At 32.7% G+C, this 19620-nt stretch overlaps 1 protein-coding gene across 1 annotated transcript in view; it reads left to right on the top strand.

Moving 5' to 3' along the window:
• The window catches only part of LOC129220282 (scm-like with four MBT domains protein 1), a 46899-nt gene that overhangs the window by 7046 nt on the left and 20233 nt on the right, over positions 1–19620 (top strand). Inside the window, exons 4-12 of the mRNA XM_054854670.1 lie at positions 4040–4280; positions 4414–4511; positions 5140–5235; positions 5526–5673; positions 8633–8730; positions 12038–12290; positions 14365–14444; positions 14534–14602; positions 17614–17837. Coding sequence (XP_054710645.1) covers positions 4040–4280; positions 4414–4511; positions 5140–5235; positions 5526–5673; positions 8633–8730; positions 12038–12290; positions 14365–14444; positions 14534–14602; positions 17614–17837 — 1307 coding nt within the window. The remainder of the gene's footprint in view (positions 1–4039; positions 4281–4413; positions 4512–5139; positions 5236–5525; positions 5674–8632; positions 8731–12037; positions 12291–14364; positions 14445–14533; positions 14603–17613; positions 17838–19620) is intronic.

Here is a 19620-nt window from a genome sequence, read left to right on the forward strand (position 1 = left end):
TGCAGGGGGTCCCAAACTGGGTGGCGCAAAAATTGGCAAGGGGTGAAAAGTGTCTGGATTTTTGTCAGTTCTCCCCAGGCTTTGGAAGGCTTATTAAAGAAATATATTACGAATACAGCGAAAACATTGAATTTACTGGAGAAAGAAGCTGTACTAGTTTAGTTTCCCAAGTTTTTGATTTCTGAACCTTTTGTAATGCGACAATTATAAAGTCTTAAGACTAGTTATTTTGCCATTTGCTGTAAGTGCAGGACTCGTAGTCCTCCTATATTTCCTATATTTTCACAATTTGTCATCTATTCTCCTATATTTTCTCACTAACTCTTATACTTTTTTCGGCGGATGTTAAATGCTATCCAAAAATGCAAAAACCTTTGATCCATTTTTTTCTTCTTTCTCCGCAGCACTGTGCTCTCGTATATCTTTAATGTTGGCATATGTACTAAACTTCTGCTTGATTATTTTTATGAAATATACAAAATATAGATGGCTTTACTTGCAACTTTTAACTTGTTTTCAATTAATTTCTCTTGCAATGGGTTTACTTTGTAATTTTAATAGTATAAAATGTTAACTTTAAGTGTACTGCTGTAAGGATTTTAAAGCTTTTAATTTTATCACATATAATCTTACATGTAGTTCAAATGACCGGTTGTAACTCTAACGATTGAGTTTGAAAATGCCATGTACAAATTTTGGTACCTATTCAACTTTGAGTATTTCAAATGTTTCAAAGCTTGTAGCTCACTGAAAAATCTAACTATCTCAATGAAAAAAGTGTCATTTTATAGAATTTTGTCTGCTTTTTTCAAATATGTACTTATTTGTATGTAGATGTTCCGAAAATTTCAGAAATTGTTCTTAATTGTTCTTCCAAATTATCGCAATTTGCGAGAATTTTAGATTTTCTTCTAATTTTAAGAAATGTGCGGAATTTCTGCAAAATTCTATCTTGAGTTGGAAGATATTTGAAGAAAATCTGCAGTTTTTACAGATTTTCTGCACCACAGTTTCTGCAGATTTTTTGCACTGTAGTTTCGCAGATTTTTTGCACTGTGGTTTCTGCAGATTTTCTGCAGAAGATAAAATTTCCTTAGCTGAGCGCTCAAATTTCTCCTCCTTCTAACATCATCAAAGATCGTTTAAAACTGCATTCTTTTTCAAAAATAGACAGGGGAGTGCCACTGAACCTCTAATCCCCTAACATTATCAAAGATCATCTAAAATGCATTTCTAAGACTACAAATTCGAAAATTTTCCGGGGGACAAACCCCCGGAACCCTCAACTTCGGAGTTAGTATCATACTTACGTCGTTAGGTTCATATGGCTTTCTCTTAAATCAGCAGTTCTATACAATTGCCTCAGAACAAACAGTGCTGATTGCAGGAATACTACTTGGAGGCGATGATATATGCACACCTTTGTTAAGAAAAGAGAGAAATTATTGGGAAGGTTCTTTATCCTTAACATTTACCTTAAACTTGCATACATGGCCTTTATGGAAAACTTGTGTCTCCTAGTGAAAATTCCTTAAAAAATGCTCTAGTTAAAGATGGGCCATATTGATATTTGTAAAATTCAAAAATTTTCCAAAGCATCGAATTTTTCTAAATGGCCCCCTCCGAGAATTATGTTGGGATCCGCCCCTGGAGACTGCCCCCGCACTTTTTTCATCATCAAAGATTGCCTCAATGTTATTTTAATTTCAAAACATTCTGGGTGAGATTACCCGAACGTAACCAGATATTGTTTAAAATTTCAGTTTTTAAACTTCAATTTTGAAAATCTTGTGGGAGAAAATCTCCGAGCACACTCCCTCTTTCCTTTAAATTCAAAGATACCTACATTTGCATTATGAAGAAGCCAGTTTGAGGAAAAGAATCTCTCTAGATAGCATAAAATTGCATTTTTAAGACTCCAATTTAGAAAAAAAAAATCTTGATCTTTTTCTGAAGTCCCCAAAGGAAGTTCAAGACTAAATTCTTAGGATTTCATCCGTTCAAAAAAAAAGAAGAACCTCCAAACTCTTTCGTTCCTCTTGAAGTCAATAAAAGAGAAGTCTGAAATTTTATTTCACAAATGCCGGATCAATTGGTCATTAGGTCATTAAACCACGGGCTCTCCAATATTTCTTAACAACACAATTAAAATTAGCAAGTGTGGAGCAATCATCCAGATGAGCAGCGTCCATGACTTGTCCAGAGTTACATGAAGTACAAGCTGGTGGATCCATCAGGTGGAAACGGTACAAATAGGCATTGAGACAATAGTGTCCTGTTAAAAGTCTGAGAACAAGAGAAGTCTGAAACAACATTTTTAAAGACGTTTAAAAAAAAGTTTTAAACTTTGCAAAATTTCTGGGAGCGAACCCCAAACCCCTTTTTAAGTTTGAAAAAGATGGCTTTAATTTGCGTCTTTAAGACATCAGTTTAAATTTTTTTCCGGGAAGAGCCTTCCTTACCCTTACATTACCAAAGACACTCCAAACTTCTTTGTTTCTATTATTATTAATAATAATAATTAGACTTTATTTTCAAAAAACATTATAGGGAGAACCCTGAAAATTCCTTTCCATTCCCCAAACATTGACAAAACCCTACTAAAACAGCTTTTTTAAAACTACAATTCCAAAACATTTACGCAAGAGAACATCAGAAGTACCCCCCCCCCCCTCTTAGTCACTCAAAATAGCCTAAGATAGTATTCAACTTCTTAAAAACAATTTGCTCCCACACTTATAAGCCCCCCTTGCCGCCTCTGTTTGAAACTAACCTATGTAAATTTTCAGTTTCCAAGACACATCATGAGTATCTAGGATACCTCAAAAAAAAAAAAAAAAAAAAGATCCAAAATGATCTCCAATGGGGGAACTGCACTAAACATGGCAATTCGTTTCAAAAAGCTTATCCTCCATTTTGGAGCTCTTTTTTTTATTGATCCTAGATCTTCAGGATTTGGGTCTTGGGAGCTGAAAATTTGTATAGGTTTCAAAGGCATGTCTTGACCTCTATAACATTTCGTTCAATTTGGAGATGGTCGGGTAGAGGCAACAAGGTTGCTTGACATGGAATGACTCAATGATGTTTAGTTTTTGACACACCTTTTGGTCCCTGTTTCCAGCCAAAGTCTGTGCAACTCAGCTTAAATAATAGTGAACTTTTCTTACCTGCTGTGATGTGTTTCCGAAGAAAAATTTTGTTCTTTTATACTATGAGGTAGGTTTGGCATTCATGCACTCTTGCTTTAATAGTATCAAGGAAAAAATACAGTATCAAAATGAATGTATATTTTTTCTCCGGGTTTTGTTGAATGTTCTTAATAGTAAACTGTAGATTTACTGATATTTATAGGGCCTTGTATACTTGGCATAGCTTTTAGCCAGACGTAAATTTTCTCTCAATGCACGAAGAAGCACCCTGTGACTTTCATTTTTACCATGCAATGTGACCAGTACATAGGTAGAACAATAACTAATTTTAATTTAAGTAAAAGATTAATTTAATGAAAAATTAGTTTTCAAATACATTAATGTTTACATTTTCTGTTTCAGTTACTTTTCTGTGCTGCAGTATTTGTTAAGGTCTTGATAACAACGATACCACAAAGATTTATAAACCTACTCAGATCTTTCTAAAAGGACCTCTGATATTTCTTACTTCATACTAATCATATTTTTATCACTTGTACATATTTAGCCATGAATAATTTTATTAATTTTTTGATCTCTATATTCCACTGTTTCACTTTTTGGAAAAAAAAATCCCATATGTTAGGAGTTGTAACAAAAGTAAATTAAATACCTTTTAAACATGTTTTTAATGTCAATTCATGATATTAAAAACATGTTCCTATCCTGGATATAAATAACAGTAATAAGTACAAAATAGCTCATGCTTGTATGTGGGTTCTTCTAAAAAATGAATGTCACTAACTAGTCAATTATGTTTTATAAACAGACATTTTTATTATTGTATAGCTATTTCATATGTCTCGAAATTATTTCTATTGTATTACACAATTATTTCTATTGTATTGAAGGTGGAACACAGTTTGAACACTGGTCTCCAAATCGGAATGAAGCTAGAAATTCTAAATCAAGAAACGAAAGATGTGTACTGGATTGCATCTGTAGTTATGACTTGTGGGGAATTGCTAACTCTCAGATTCTTTGGTTATGGTAACGATCGATCTGCTGATTTCTGGTTCAATGCAAAATCAGGAGAGTTTCATCCAATTGGTTGGTGTTCTGCTAATAATAAAAAGTTGTGGCCCCCGAAAGGTATTTGGTTTTGTTTCCCTTTTGTTTTTATTGTTTCATTTACTGTTGTTACTGATTGGAAAATGATGCTAAATTAAACCAGTGTTCAAAATTTTAGGAGTATTTAATATTAAAATTCTTTTTTTATTTATAGGTGTTTTGGAAAAATGTCCTGATGTCAATACTTTGCTTTCGGATGTTAAAATTGAAATAACTAAAGCAGAGAACATCCCAGCTTTTATTTCAAATGAGGTAGGAATTTTTCATTAGATTCTGTTTTAGCTTTTATTGATTAAACAACTGCTTTAGATTTTTATCTGCAAGTGTTTGCATTTTTGCCATTGTTTCTTTCTACCCTTTTATTTTCTTACTTTTGATGTTGAACTAAAAAATACCATGGGAGCTCTAATTTTTTATTCACGTATATGTGTTTGCCTTAGTTTCATACTTCTTGTCAGTTAGCTTAATTTTCATTAGGAAAAAACTGTTTTTTTAATTGCATTTTTTAAAATGATACATAGAGAGATGGATGATAAAAGAATGTTAAGACAATAGTAAAACAAAAAATCTTATAAAGATTTTTGTATGTATTTCGAGAGTTTCTTTTGCTTAAAATTTTTTTAGATTGATATTTTAATTAGAAATAACTTCTTTCTAAAATTAAAAAAAACTTTATGAAACCATTGAGACATGTCACTGGAAAATTCCCTATCTGATCCAAATAATTTCTTAATATGAAGAACATTTGAATGAGGGCATGTGATTTTATGTCATAAAAAATATGTACAATAACAAAGTGAGATTTTTAATTAAAAAAAAAACTATGCATTTACTTGTTATTTAATATTATAATTTTTAATTTGTGATGTTTATTCCACAGCTTGATGCTGGTATAATACCAATTGATCTAATAAAGGTCGGAATGAAAGTTGAAATTTCTGAAGTTTTTAACCCACAAAACATATGGATTGCAACTGTATGTATTTTTGCTGTGTATATATTTTATCTTTGCTTGTGTTGATAGATACTGTGGCTAAATATATGTATTATGTGAATTGCTTTTTAATGCAAGCAAAAGTAATCTCATTCTGTCTTTACTTTTTACACATTTTCAAATATATTAGTGTTAATTACATAACTGAAGTATAGGGGGGGGGAGAGTATGAATTATTGGCAAAGAATTCCCCTTTTTTATTTTCAAAATAATAATTTGCAAAAACTTCAGAGTTGTGTTACACCTCACCAATATTATTTTTTCAAATGCAGATTTCACAAAATGTTGGAGGACGTTTGCAACTGAAATATGATGAACTGAAATCTTCACATGAAAAATTTTGGTTGTTTTACCTTTCTGATCGATTATTCTCCATAGGGCATGTAGCTGAGCATAACTTAACATACTCTGCACCTAAAAGTAAGCTCTTTTTTATTTGAGAATGAATGTTTATGAAATGCTGTTCATATAGTCAATGTAACTATTGCAAGGCATCGTTTATACATTTTGCAAGAAACTCATATAAAAAAAAATCTTAAAAGAATGGATGTATTTTAATAACAAACAATAAAATTTTAATGTAACTTAATGTTGTATGAAAAGTAAAATAACATAACAAACTGAAATGAAGCATGCAGTATTTTTTTTTTTTTTTTTTGAGAATGAAATTAATTTATAATTTGCCACCTTAACCTTATCCTTTAAGTAACTACAAAATTTTTTTTTTGCATATTGTTAAAACCTGTCGAAGCTTGTTGAAAACTTAGCAGTGGATTTCAAAGAACCTCTTTCCAAAGTTTCTTCATTGAAATCATCTCATGTATTGTTTATTAGTGGTACCCCGCACGGCTTTGCCCGTAGTAGAAATTTAAAAGGTCTTTTGGTTCATCTGTATATTTACAAATAATGCATGGTGAATTTCTCGCCAATTGTCTTGCCCATGTTACGGTTCCACATTATGATAACTTGGTAATTTACTCGTCCATCTTATAATAATGCTGCTCGGGAAAATGTTCTTAAAATTGGAATAGAAAAAGAACAGAATCGAATTTTTAAAAAACCGTTTCTTAGGTGTACACCCCCATGCTGCAAACTAACTTGGTGCCAAATTTCATGAAAATTCGCCAAACGGTCTAGGCGCTATGCATGTCACAGAGATCCAGACATCCAGACAGAGACTTTCAGCTTTATTATTAGTAAAGATAGTGGACATGATGCATTCTTCAACACGTTTCTCAAATACTTCAAATCATCTTCCTTATCACTCAAATTTGACCAGTTTTCAGGTCTACAATCACAAGGAAAAGGTTAATCACGGCATTTTCTCGCTGTTTATACCCTGCTTGAACATAAACTTGTAAAGAAAATAATCCCAAGAGAACTAATGTAATGCATTATACATTTAGCTTCTTAAAAATTTCTTTTGCTTTCTCTGTAAATAAAGGACCACTGGTGGTTATGTCAACACTTCTACACTAATTGAATGAATGTAAAAGCCCTTTCTCTATATCAAGCAATTTTCTGCTTTGACTCGCATTTTTTTTTTCGAAGCTCTGGCACCACTTTGATGCTGCCTTTTCTCAATGATTTTGTGCATTGCACGTTTAAAGTTGAAGTTACTATTGGGGCAAACCTAACTTGGCAGCATTGTAACGGCTACATAAATCCTAATCACAGCATTACGCTGCCAATTTTAGTTAGCTGCAAATATAGTAAACCTAATTGTTTGGCGAATCCAGTGCCAGATCTTCGATGTTTATGATCCAAGGCGAATCTTGAAGCTGCAGCCCCTTACCCATCTTCCTTCATGTTTTTATACCAAAATCCAACGGAAAAACCACACAGATATATTGTTAGTTTACCCCCCCCCCCCCCCAAAAAGTTACTTTCTAGGCCAAGGGCTTGCTCCCCCTAGATGCAGCACTGGCAAGATCTACTCTTTTTAACTGTTGGTTTTCATCCACTTGTTTTAAATGAACATTATTTCCTTCAACAACAGAGCTTTTCTTTCATGTGAAGTCACCGTAAATGCTTGTGAATGATAGAATTCAAAGACTTGGGTACGCAGACGGGAAAGGAGCTTACCCCTGCTTTGTTCCAGGTATTACAAGAAAACAATTTTATGGTACAAGTGAGTTTTTTTCCCCTTTTGTTTAAGCGTACTGCTTTTGTTTAGCTGGTGAGGTGTGAGTCAAGATTGTATACAATTCCTAAGATTGGTCAAGTGGCAGTTTAGAATCTGAGGGTAAATTATGCATTTTCTCTCTCCTTGACTTGGAGAACAACAAAGTGTCAGTGAAATTTGAAATTTCAGGAAAAAGTGTAAACGATGTTATTTAACTTTAATATTGATTGGATTTTCCTTGTATCATTTAACCAAATATATAAATGATTAAAACTTATAAATGGTGCTGTACTATATTATTATTATTCTTTGATACATTACATAATTTGGAATCTTTAGAATACCATGTTTGTGTAGTCATTGATTCACTGAATGTTTACTGATCTTGAATTGAAAATATATAAGAGTATTAAGAAAACAATTATGTGCCATCAGTTCATGCTTTCAAAACTGAATGATTTTCTTATTAGTAGTTTCAAAGTAGAAAATTCATTTTATTGAGGTTTGTTTCAAATAAAAATTTTTATTAAAATTATTCTACTTTCACATGAAACATTCATATTAATTATGTTCCTTGTCATAGATGTATTTTAGTGGTATAAAGTTAATGCCATAATATATGTGAAAACACATATCATCAAACACATATAATCTGTTCAATTATATTAAGCAACTGTGGAGATTTTTTTCCCTCCGTCCCCCTCTCTTTGAATGTGCTTAGAAGTATTGTACTTGTATAAATTCGTTATCTATTATTTACACCATGGCAGTATTGAAAATGCATGATTTGATTTTGTCCCAAAATTTTCTGTTTCCATGCATGTAATTGTAAAAAGCTGTTTTTGAAAGTTATCTAAAAATTTTTAGGGTATGTTTATGTCACTAAATAAATAACAGATCTGTTAGCATTCCACTAAAGTTCTAATTTTAAATGATCCGTTATAAAATTATTGACTTTCATAGCATGCATAAAAAAACCTGATTGAGTTTCTTTGTGGTGTAATTTTTATACCTTTTTAGTGCTAAACTAATACTTCTTCAATTGCAGAATTGCAGAAACATTTAAAAATGAACAAGAGGAAAACAGTAAGAAAGAATCTGCCAAAAGTTTTTAAGTAACCCTGGCTGTAGATTATTATTGTGGAAATACATTTTCAAAAAAACCTTACACTAAAGTTATATTTCAGATTTGATGGTTTCTGCTTAGCTTTGTATATTTAGGTTTCATTTTAAATGGAAGCTTTGATTTTTCAGGTTTGAAAAATAATCATACTGAAGAAGAGTTAAGATCGGTGCTAGAACAATCTCTCAAAGATGCAAAAAGTTTTCCTTTTCCATCTCATGTTCTCCGGGTAAAGTAGATTATTTTTTAAGTATAGTAATTCCTCATTATATCGCGCCTCGTTGTATCGCACATTCAGATACATCGGACTTTTATTTGTCTGTCTCCTGAAAAAATAAATAAAATAAAACTTAGCTTTAAATAAGATCTCTTAAGTAGTAAAATCATTGTACTTCCTAGGAATATTACTTTCTTCCCTTTTCAGCCAATAGTGAAACAGAAATATATCCCATTTTCATAGGCGGATTTAGGACTGAGTTCCTGGGGGGGCAGGATTTTTAATTTTTTTAGCAACATTTTTGTTGCCCCCCCCCCCCCCCCTTGCTCCTAAGTTTTTGTCTGTTTCCTGTGATGCATAAGTCCATGCTTTACTTTTTGAATTGACCTTAAGAGAGGGAGCTGGTATCAAGAGAGTGACGCAGGGCTCCCTTTTAAGTGGGAAATAGAATATCTCCAATTTTAGGGGGCCGGGGGTTTCTCCCCCGGAGAAAATTTTGTAAAATGGATATAAAATTCTGCATATTGAAGCCTTATAAAGGTTAATTGGATAGACATAGAAATTTATAACTAGATTATACAGTTGTACAGTATTGTTCAAACTTTGTAAGAAACAGCCATTTTAAGTTTGAAAGAAAAAATAAACTAGATTTCTCATTGCAACAACCTTTTTTTAATTATAAGTGGTGCAGAAAACGAAAAGGAATAGAGATAGTGTATCATTTTTTTTCCCGGCTAAACAGATTAACAATATGCAGTAGAAGTAATTGGAGCCTACTTTGCTTAGAATTTTCAAAGACTTATCTAATTGTTTTCAAGGACTCTGGAATAAATAAAATTATTTAACGCCCTTCATTTGTACTTTCCAGTCTCTGGTATTTTAGTACTTGATTGTAAATTTTTACAGTCCTGTTCTTACTTTGGGAGAAATAACTATTTTAACTTTAAAAGAAAAAAGAAACCATAGATTTCTCATAATAACTTTTCTTCAGTTGCAAGTGGGACAGAAAACGAAAAGAAATAGAAGTAGTGTGTATTTTTTTTCCGTGCTAAACAGATAGACAATATGCAATTTCCAAACTACTGCATTCAGAATTGATTAAATAGCAAGATATGAAACATGTGAGTCAAAAAACTCAACTTCAAATAATATATTACAAACGTGAGAACCATTATTTTTACATTTTTAATACAGGATGTGGCAAGGAGCTGAATTTGACATATGTTGGCATTCCTCCCCCTCTACCATTTGTTAGAAATTTTAAAAAGCACTTAAAAAAGAAATTAGTTTTTTCAAGCAATTTCCATTTTTTAAGGAACGAATCATGATTCTTTTTTTTTTTTGGGAGTTAGGGACCCACTTCAAAGCAGGGGCCATAAGCAACAGCTTGTTTATCTCGTAGGCAAATTCGACCCTGTTTGTAATGCACTCTTACCTGTAAATTTTTTGTAATTTTTACGAAAATTCGTCAGTTTTTACGGTTAAAGGATTTTTACGATTTTACCAATCTTTGTTAGGTTTTAATAGACTTTTATAAACTTTCAGCAAATTTTTCCAAAACTTTTGATGACTCAATTATTTAGATTTAAATAATGACAAGGACTGACTCACTTAGACTTAGATGATTATGACTTACCTTACTTTTTAAACAGTATTTATCAAGTAAGTAAAATTGTACTCTCCCTCTAAGTTAAAAGATTCATTTAATCAGAATACTCAGATAACTGAAATTTATTCAGTTTGCAATAGTATTTAATCTCTCTCTCTCTTAAAAAAGAGAGAGAGAGAGAGAAGGAAAAAAAACTTATGTTTTTTTGAATTTCTCAAAAGGCCAATTAATATACTAAGAACATAAATACTATGCACAAATAAATATTTGAAATGTGGACACAAATCATAACGAGTAGAACTTTCTGTTAGCGCGAATGGGGATGGGGGAGTTTTTCCCCTTTGCTTTAGGGGGGTTCTAATTTGTTAAAATAATCGTCAATTATTATAAGTGTTGCAGCATAATGTATAGCTCGTTTAGCCTATATTTTCATTCATATACTTGCCCAAATGTTTTTCAGTCCAAAATCGTGAATTTAGACACATTTTCAGCACCCCAGTGACAGCTGTATTATTTGTATTTAATGTTCGTTGTTTTTTCCTTTTCTTTTCTCCCATCAGAAAAGGCCATTTGCTTTTCTCTTCATTTTCATTGAACAATTCAAAAAAGAAAAAGTCATGATTTTTTTGTTTTAAGATTTTGGAAGATGTGTTGTTACTACATAAAGTCCTCCCAAAACTGGGGGCATTGCCCCCCTATGCCCCCCTATAAATCCACCCATGCCCTTCTGAACTATTCAAAAAAGAAAAAAAAAATTATTTTTATTTTTTGGAAGATGTGTTGTTACTACATAAAGTCCTCCCAAAACTGGGGGCATTGCCCCCTATGCCCCCCCTATAAATCCACTCATGCCCTTCTGAACTATTCAAAAAAGAAAAAAAAAATGTGAATTTTTGGAAGATGTGTTGTTACTACATGAAGTCCTCCCAAAACTGGGGGGGGCATTGCCCCCCTCTGCCCCCCCATAAATCCGCCCATGCCCATTTTGAGTTTGCTACATTTCAAAAATTAATTATACAAATACAAAAGTGACGACCAGCAACAGGCTCTGCGCCCAGCTAGACTGGAGTATTTAAATTCTTATTTGACCAAAAACCTACTGAATTATTTAGATGTTTTATTTGTTGTCTCTAAGCATTTGCTGACACAATGTTCTTTTATTAATTTTCCTCAGAAATTCAACTTAGTATAAAACTATGCTAGATTAATTTTAGATGCACATAATTGGCTACTTGAAGGTTAGAGGGATAGCTGTTTTTAATGACCTCGGTTATATTGCATTTCTGAATATACTATCGCACTTTTTTATTATCTCCCAACAAGCGCAATAAAAAATATTTAAAAAATCTTGAGAGTGTGGCTCCTTGCATATGAGTAGAAAACTCTCTATGTTATTTATAATTATTTAAGTTAAATTCAAGGATGTAATTAAGATTAAAAATAAAATTAAGTATGCTTATAATATAGCTTTAATTTGCACTTGAATTTCAGGGGATTCCACATCGCCAATATTGATATATCTATTGAAGTCTGCCGTGACCATTAAAAAAAAAGTATAAATGATAGAAGTATATAAATGAGAACGAGAAACATATATGTGTGTGGTGCCTCATTGTACTAAAACTTTTCTATTATTTAAAACATAAGAAGTTCGTTTGAATAACTTTTGTAATTTCGTATTATTACATATATATATTTCATATTTTTCAGCCCAAGATTCCATTAGAAAAGCATTATTTCAAAGAGGGAATGAAGCTTGAAGCTGTTGACCCAATTACTTACACGAATTTGTGTCCTGCTACCATTTCTACTGTTTTGAGTGATTATTACTTTTTAGTGTCTATAGATGATTGTGGTTCAAAAAGAGATAAAACAGCTTTGCTTTGTTGCAATTCAAATAGTCAACTCATATTTCCTGTTGGATGGGCAGAAAAACATGAACTTTGCTTAAAGGTTCCTCATGGTAAGACCAATGTGACTATCTTCTCTGTCATGTGCAGTGGCAATGTGAGAAACTCCATCATGGAGGGTGTCCACCATTTTAAGAAAACAACATTGAAATTACCTCCAGAGGCAAAAAGGTTCCCCATGTCTGCACTAGACTGCCGTAGCTCCTTTAAGTTGATTAAGTAACAAAAAAATCTTTTAAAAACAGAAAAATAATTTTAATTTTCATTGTAGGAATTAAATTTTGAGTTTGACAAAGAGAAGTTCAACAAGGAAGAGTTCAGACCCAGGGATCACCTATGCCACTGGTCGTGTCATTTTTCATTGCAGCAAAATGATGTGTTGTTTATAACTATATTGATGGTAAACTCGACATTGAAAACAAAACTTAACCCTTCAAGCGGCCGTGACGTAAAATTCCTTCACCCAGGGATGTATGTAAGAGCGGCCATGTCGAAAAATTTGGCCTTGAATATTCTGCTTCGAGAACGGCTGCGGCGTAAAATTCTATGGAAGAATATTCATGGCAAAATTTTTCGACACGGCCGCTCTTCAATACATCGCTGGGTGAAGGAATTTTACGTCACGGCCGCTTGAAGGGTTAAACTGGCATTTATTTTTAATTAAAATTTATAAAAAGATATTAAAAAAGCAGTAATAATAACATTCGTTTGGATTGACCATTTTTGGACTTGGTATTGAGCAATGTCCTGTGAAGGGAAAAATACTTGAGATATGTTTTTTAATCATCAGGTTTTTGGAAAACTCAACAAGTTATTCTCACCAAAATTCAGTTTGTATACATAAATTGTTCAATGAAAAATGTAAAAAATATTAGAATAATTGGAAAAACAATGACTTAAATATGCACAAAGGCATAAATAAGTAAAGTAAATAATGAAAAAATCAGGAAAAGTAAAATTAAATGTCTCTGCTTCGAAAGCAGACCCCCTGCTGTCAAAGTGTGCATTTGTTCCAAAACAGAAGAAAAGTGCAAAGAATATACCTTCTGTTGAAACCTGGCACGCCTCTCTGCTTTTCTTGCCCATTGCATCATTCAATACTTACATGGAAAGAGGAAAGACAAACTACATGGAGATTCTCCTTAAGCTCCTGCTCTTGGCTTCCTTAAGAGGTTATCTACCTCCAGCTCAGTCACTTCCCATGCCGGGCTGATGAGTGCTAATAAGCACGAAACTGCTGCCCTTGGCTGGAATGACTGAGTTGGCGGTGTATTTCATGTACATGCAGATGTTTCTCAAACTGGTTCTACTGCGATGTTTTCAAATGAATAAATGTCAATTCAAACTTACTTTTATGCAAACATTTCAAAGTAACAAAGGTTTTTTAAAAAAAATTTTGAAATGAAGATGGAAAGTATACATGATTATTCATTTTATGGAAAGAGCAAGGAAATAAATTCTCTGTGAGATCCAAAGCAGGGTCATGACCCCCTCCCCCCCAGCAACCAAATATAGCCTAAAACTATTTTTTGAACTTGTATGTTGAAAAACTTGCCCCGGACCTCCCATTTTAGCCCTAAAACTGGATCACACCCTAGGGGAGTGGTTTTGGTGTTGAAAACCCTCCCAGAAATCCTAGGTATTATCCCCCCCCCCCTACAAATCAACGAGAGAAAACCAGTGCTTAAATTTTTCCTGAGTGGAATAGGTTTTAAGAAAACACTTTATTGCTTTTATATCATGGAGCAGTTACAAATTACTTCCCAATTCTTAAACATAACAAGTAATATTTTGTGATGAGCTCTTGTACTGGTATAAGAAGACTAAAATAGTCTTACTAAAGGGCAAAGGGAGTTATGGTTACTCAGCGCTGCATAAATCCTTTTCAAGGAAACCTAGGGGATACACATGATTAATTACTAAGGCACAGAAACTATTTAATTAAGCATATTGACTAATGTTTTTGCATTACAAATGATCAAGAACAAGAACAATATTTTTTTATTTTGAACCCCTCCCCCCTCCCCCAGAACATTTTTCTAGCTGCGCCACTGTTTGTGATAAAATGCTCTTTTTTTTCTCTTGTCTGTGCTATCTTTCATTTTCAAAGGCTTTCTTCTTTTACAGGTTACACTGATGCTTTCTCATGGAATGATTATCTTAAGCGTTGCAAAGCTTTTGCTGCGCCTGAAGAATTATTTTCAGAAGTATTCTTTTTTCTTAAGTTAGAGTTAAAGTAGTGAACTTAAATGTTATTTTTTAGTTTAATTTGATTGGTATTCATGTATTTCATTAGAGCTTTGAAAATGATGAGTTTGAAACAAGCATGAAGTTAGAAGCTGCTGATCCTCTTCATCCTGAAAATGTAAGTTTGTTCGTTTTCAAATTTTCATTAACCATTAATTATGTGAGTTTAGGCTTTTTTTTACTTATATTTACAGAATTGATGGATAATTAAAAATTGCTTAATATGTCCTCTTGAAAATGAAGTGAATTAAAGCACCAGTTATTTTAAACAATAAAAATAAAATTTTACATGTATGGATTATTTACTAATTCCTGAATAGTATATTAGCTCAGAGCTTTTAGAAATATCAAAAATAAATATGTTAGAAACAATTTTAAGAGGGAAATGTGGTTTAAAATTGCTATTCACTTAAATTTTCTCTTTTGCTGTATTGATTGTTTTTGTTAAAATTTAAGTATTATTATACATTTTCATAAAAAAAATATTTGTATTGCTCAATATTTATAAAAAACTTCTTGGTCATAATTTTGGTTAAGAAAGGTTTTGAAAGTTACGCTGGTTTACATTTTGTGAATGAAATTCCCTTTCAAAAGAAAAAAAATCTGTTTGTTATAATTTGCCTTTTATTCCTTAGTTTAGAAGGAAAACTTTGTTCCTTTCCTTTTCAATGACCTAAATTTTGTTTCAAAATCCTTTTAGTCTTGAGTTTTAGGCTCTTTAGTTAGCCTTGTGAATTTCAACATCAGGAACTTTTCTTTTTGTAATTATTATCATCATCAATAGCTGTCTTAAAGAGAACCCTTTCTCTTTTAAGATTTTAAACTTTTCTCTTCTATCTGTTGCCTACATTTTCCAGTTTCCTTAAGATCCTTTCCCACCTGGTTTTTCTCTCTTGATTGGGGTCTACTTCTTACTCATGAGCATCCAGAGTTCTTTTTAGCTATATTTTACCAGTTTCTTTCTGTTCCATCCTTCATATTGTCTTAACACTTGGTTTTCCTTTTTATTTCAGTATCACAGGTGCTTACCATGAGAATAAACTTATTAGACAATGATTCCTTCTTCTGTATAGGGTTTCTCATTGCTGAGATCAGATTCATGTGGGAGCCTAGAAAATCACTTTGATTTGTTATTTGATATCAACAGCAGGGAATTAAAAATCCATTTTTATGGCAAATTTTTGAATAAAAGCCAAAATGTGATTTGCTTGGTTATTTTTCTCTGATACTGTAAAAAAAAAACATTTAAATGATGTTTCATTCATGAATTTTTATGAAGTACAGTGATCTCTCACTTATACACGACCAAACGGGACAACGAAATTTTCGCACACAAGTGAAATTCGCATATAAGTGAAAAACCCAAAAACTAGCTTAAATGCAATAAGTTAACATCAGTTATAGTAATACTAATAGTATACTACTAATACTAATGAATAAATTCGCACATAACTTCCATTTATACATTGTGATTTAATAAAAAAGCCAAATTTGAAGTTGTACATTTTGTCATTTTTTATGCACTGTACAGTATGTAAGCGAATTCCCCAAAACTTAAAAAAATGTCGTGTGATCAGTGCTGTAGTCTACGAAAATGCAAAAGATTTTTGATAGGCTATGTCAACGCGTACCGCTTGAGTACGATTTTTAGTGACATCAACCTTTTTGTATGTAACCTGTTCTCCCCTCTCGAAGTCAATCACAAGACTAATTCCACCCCCCTATTGCACACTTGTGCAAAAAAAAAAAAAAAAAACACACACACACACACACATGTTCTTTGAAGAATCCGAACAATGGAATAACGTCGTGTGAATGTATTTCAAGAGAAAGAACAAGAAGGGTACAAATCCTCCGATAAGCAAAGCGTGAATTAAACGATTTAACTAAAATTGAAAAAAATTTATCGCGCATAAGTGAAAAGTGCATTTTAGGTTTCGCGTATAAATGAACAAGAGTTAACATTGTTTTCCTATATCGCTGGCCGCGGTCCTGAGAAAAACGCGCATAAGTGAAAAACGCGTATAACAGAGGTTGCGTATGAGCGAGAGATCACTGTACTATGGTAATTATGACATGCACCCCCGCCCCCCTCCCCCCCAAAAAAAACATTTAGAACTAATGTATATGATCCAGCAATTTTTTATATTAAAATAAATGTTTTCTTTTCTGGTTTTAATGGAGCAACTAAACTGTTTCAGAATTCTAACAGAATCAGAGTTTAGGTTATATTGTCATGGAAATATGGATCAGAATTCGGCTGAGAAAAGTAATTACTTGAAAAACTACTATCGTGTATACTGCCGTGTGCAGGTAAACGGCAGTATCTGCAGAAATGAGTTTACGAGATATTTGAAGAAATATGTGTCGGATTCAGTACTAACCATTGGGACATCTTGGAATTAGATGTCTTTTTCGGGTCTTTTTTCTGCGGAAACCAAATAAGCGAGCTTGTACAATAAAGATAAAGTACAATAGATGACAAAAATGCAAAAAAGTGAAAAATGAAAAATTTTCAGTTACTGCCCTTTACCTGCACACGGCAGTATAGTTAAGCATGTGGTGATTTTGCCCAATGTTATTCTGTAATGCATATACTGGAGCTTTAAATACTCTCTTTTTAGTTTTTAGTTTAATTTTTTAGTTTTTTGACCATATTTATTGAATCCTCCATGACTGATGAGTTCTGCATTCAACCTTTCCACTTTTTTCTACTAATTGCTGCTTTTGTTTTTCCTTTTTCTCCTTGTTATTCCTAAAAAATGTTTTAAAACCTGTTATTTTGCCTGTATATTTTAGATTTTCTTGACTTATTAGTTTTGCTGTAATGCGCATCTGTGGGTTTGGTTTGGTCTTTTCAATATTCTTCACTTGTTTTATAATTATTATAGACATATATATTGGCAGGTCGTTTAGTTGACCAAAAAGGGGTCGTGACATGAAAAGGCTGGGGACCACTTTTCTAAAACTCGAAACTTTCTTATTTCTGCCGAATTTTATAATATATCTCTTTGAAAACAAATTGTATTATCCAGCTTTATTGCTTTCTTTTAAACTGATTTTTGACATAAAAACATTTTGCTTTCTTTTTTATTTAAAATTTCAATGAACAGTGCCTTATTATTTCAGATAAAAGTTGCAACTATTACAAAAATTGTTGCTCCGCTCATGTGGTTGCACTTTGACAGTGATGATAGTAACAGTTCTAGTTTCATCACCAGCTTAAACTCACTTGACATCTATCCTGTTGGTTGGTGTGACACTAATGGTTATCCTTTACTCACTCCTTCGATTCATAAATCAAAAATTGTGGAAGATATTGCTGTGAATAGGGCAGAGGAAACTAATATGAAGTAAGTATTCTTCTAACTTGTTGTGATCACCAAAATCTTATTTAAATGCTTGATTTGTTGCTTTTCTTCTTAAAATATTTGTCAATAAGTTCATATACAGTGTACCCAAACTGCTGATAAAAATAATGTATGAGAAATTATGAATCAAAGTATAACCCAGGGAAGTAACTCTTATTATATATATCATTCATTGCCAGCATTCTTTTTTTCTGGTTTTTGGAAAAATTAAATTGTCACAGTAAAACATTTTTTAAATGTAAATATTTTATGGTGTTTTTGTGATTGATTTTTTAATTGTCCTCAATCACAATTGGACATTAATAATAACAGATGTCTAGATTTGTATTTTCGTGGGATGAGTTCATGAACAATAGTTCTAGCACTTTGATTTTAAGGTCAAATGAGTAAAATTTGCGATTTTTTTACCTAGCTGTTCCAGTATAAAGATATTATAAATGGTGCTAATACCATTATTTATTTTTGAACATAAATCTCCTACATGAATAATCATATTTCTGATTGTTTTTGGATATTGTGTCATATTTTAAGTAGTTTAAAATAATTTATAAGGTGTTTCGTGATTTACTCAAGTTTTATGTAGCTTTAAATTTTATGCCTTTTAAACAAAAACAAATTTTGTTTTTCTTTTTTTCTGTCTTTTTTTTTGTTAAATGTGGCATTTTCAAACTGGATTGTATTAGAGATGGGCGCTCAGTTCACGAATTGCGTAAAAGAATCTAATCTTTCAACTGAGTTAATCAATCACAGTTCGCAAAAAATGAACAGCCAGTCCTTTGGCGAATCAATTGGGTAGTGAGTTATCCAATTCACTTACTTGGCGATTCGCCAAAAGATTTGCATTTGAGGATTTGTTGCAGGTCTGTTCCCAAAGTAAGGATTCTTCCAGATTCTTTTTGGGAGATGATTCTTTTTGAGGGTCGATTCTTTTTGAGGGTCAATTTTTTTTGAGGGTCGATTTTTTTTTTGAGGGTCGATTCTTTTTGAGGGTCAATTCTTTTCGGGAGTCGATTCTTTTTGAGGGTCGATTCTTTTTTGTGAATCACGTCTTTTACTGAATTACATACTTAATCAATCACCAAGTTAGCCAATTCACTCATTTGGTGATTTGGCGCAGGGGTCATTTGATGCTCTAGAGTTCACATGAGATGTTTATGCCGATTTAGGGGGTTGACCCCCCCTCGCGCGATGGTTTCCCTTACTCAAAGCCACTTCTTATGTCATATCTTTGCCAAATTTGACACAGAGGTCCTTTGATGCTCTATAATTCACATAAGGGGTGTTTTGTCCCACTAGGGGGCCCAATCCCTAGGGACACTCTTAAATAAAAAAATCCACGACTTACGTCGAATCTTTCCGTATTTGGTACAGAGATCCTTTGATGCACATTGATTCATATAAGGGAATCTTCACCCTCATGGGGGACTTAATCCCATCTTCATGGGGATTTTCCTGAAACAAATACCGTTTACGTCGGATCTCTGTCAACTTGGCTTAAAGGTCTTTTGAAGAATGAATTCATGAAGGTAGGTTTTCTAGCCCTCTCCCCTTTATGGGAGTCATGCCCCATTTTGTTTTTGCTATTTAAATTGACAGTTTATGTCAGATCTTTGCCAAACTTGGCACAGGGGTTTTTTGATGCTCTAGAATTTAGATAGGAATGTTTTCATTAATTTGGGGGGGGGGGGGAGGTCGACTTTCCTTTATACAAATCTACTGCTTACACCAGATCTTTGGAAAATTTTACACAGAGGTCCTTTGATGT

Source organism: Uloborus diversus, chromosome 4 (genome assembly GCF_026930045.1).
Source record: "Uloborus diversus isolate 005 chromosome 4, Udiv.v.3.1, whole genome shotgun sequence".
NCBI classification, from domain to species: Eukaryota; Metazoa; Arthropoda; class Arachnida; order Araneae; family Uloboridae; genus Uloborus; species Uloborus diversus.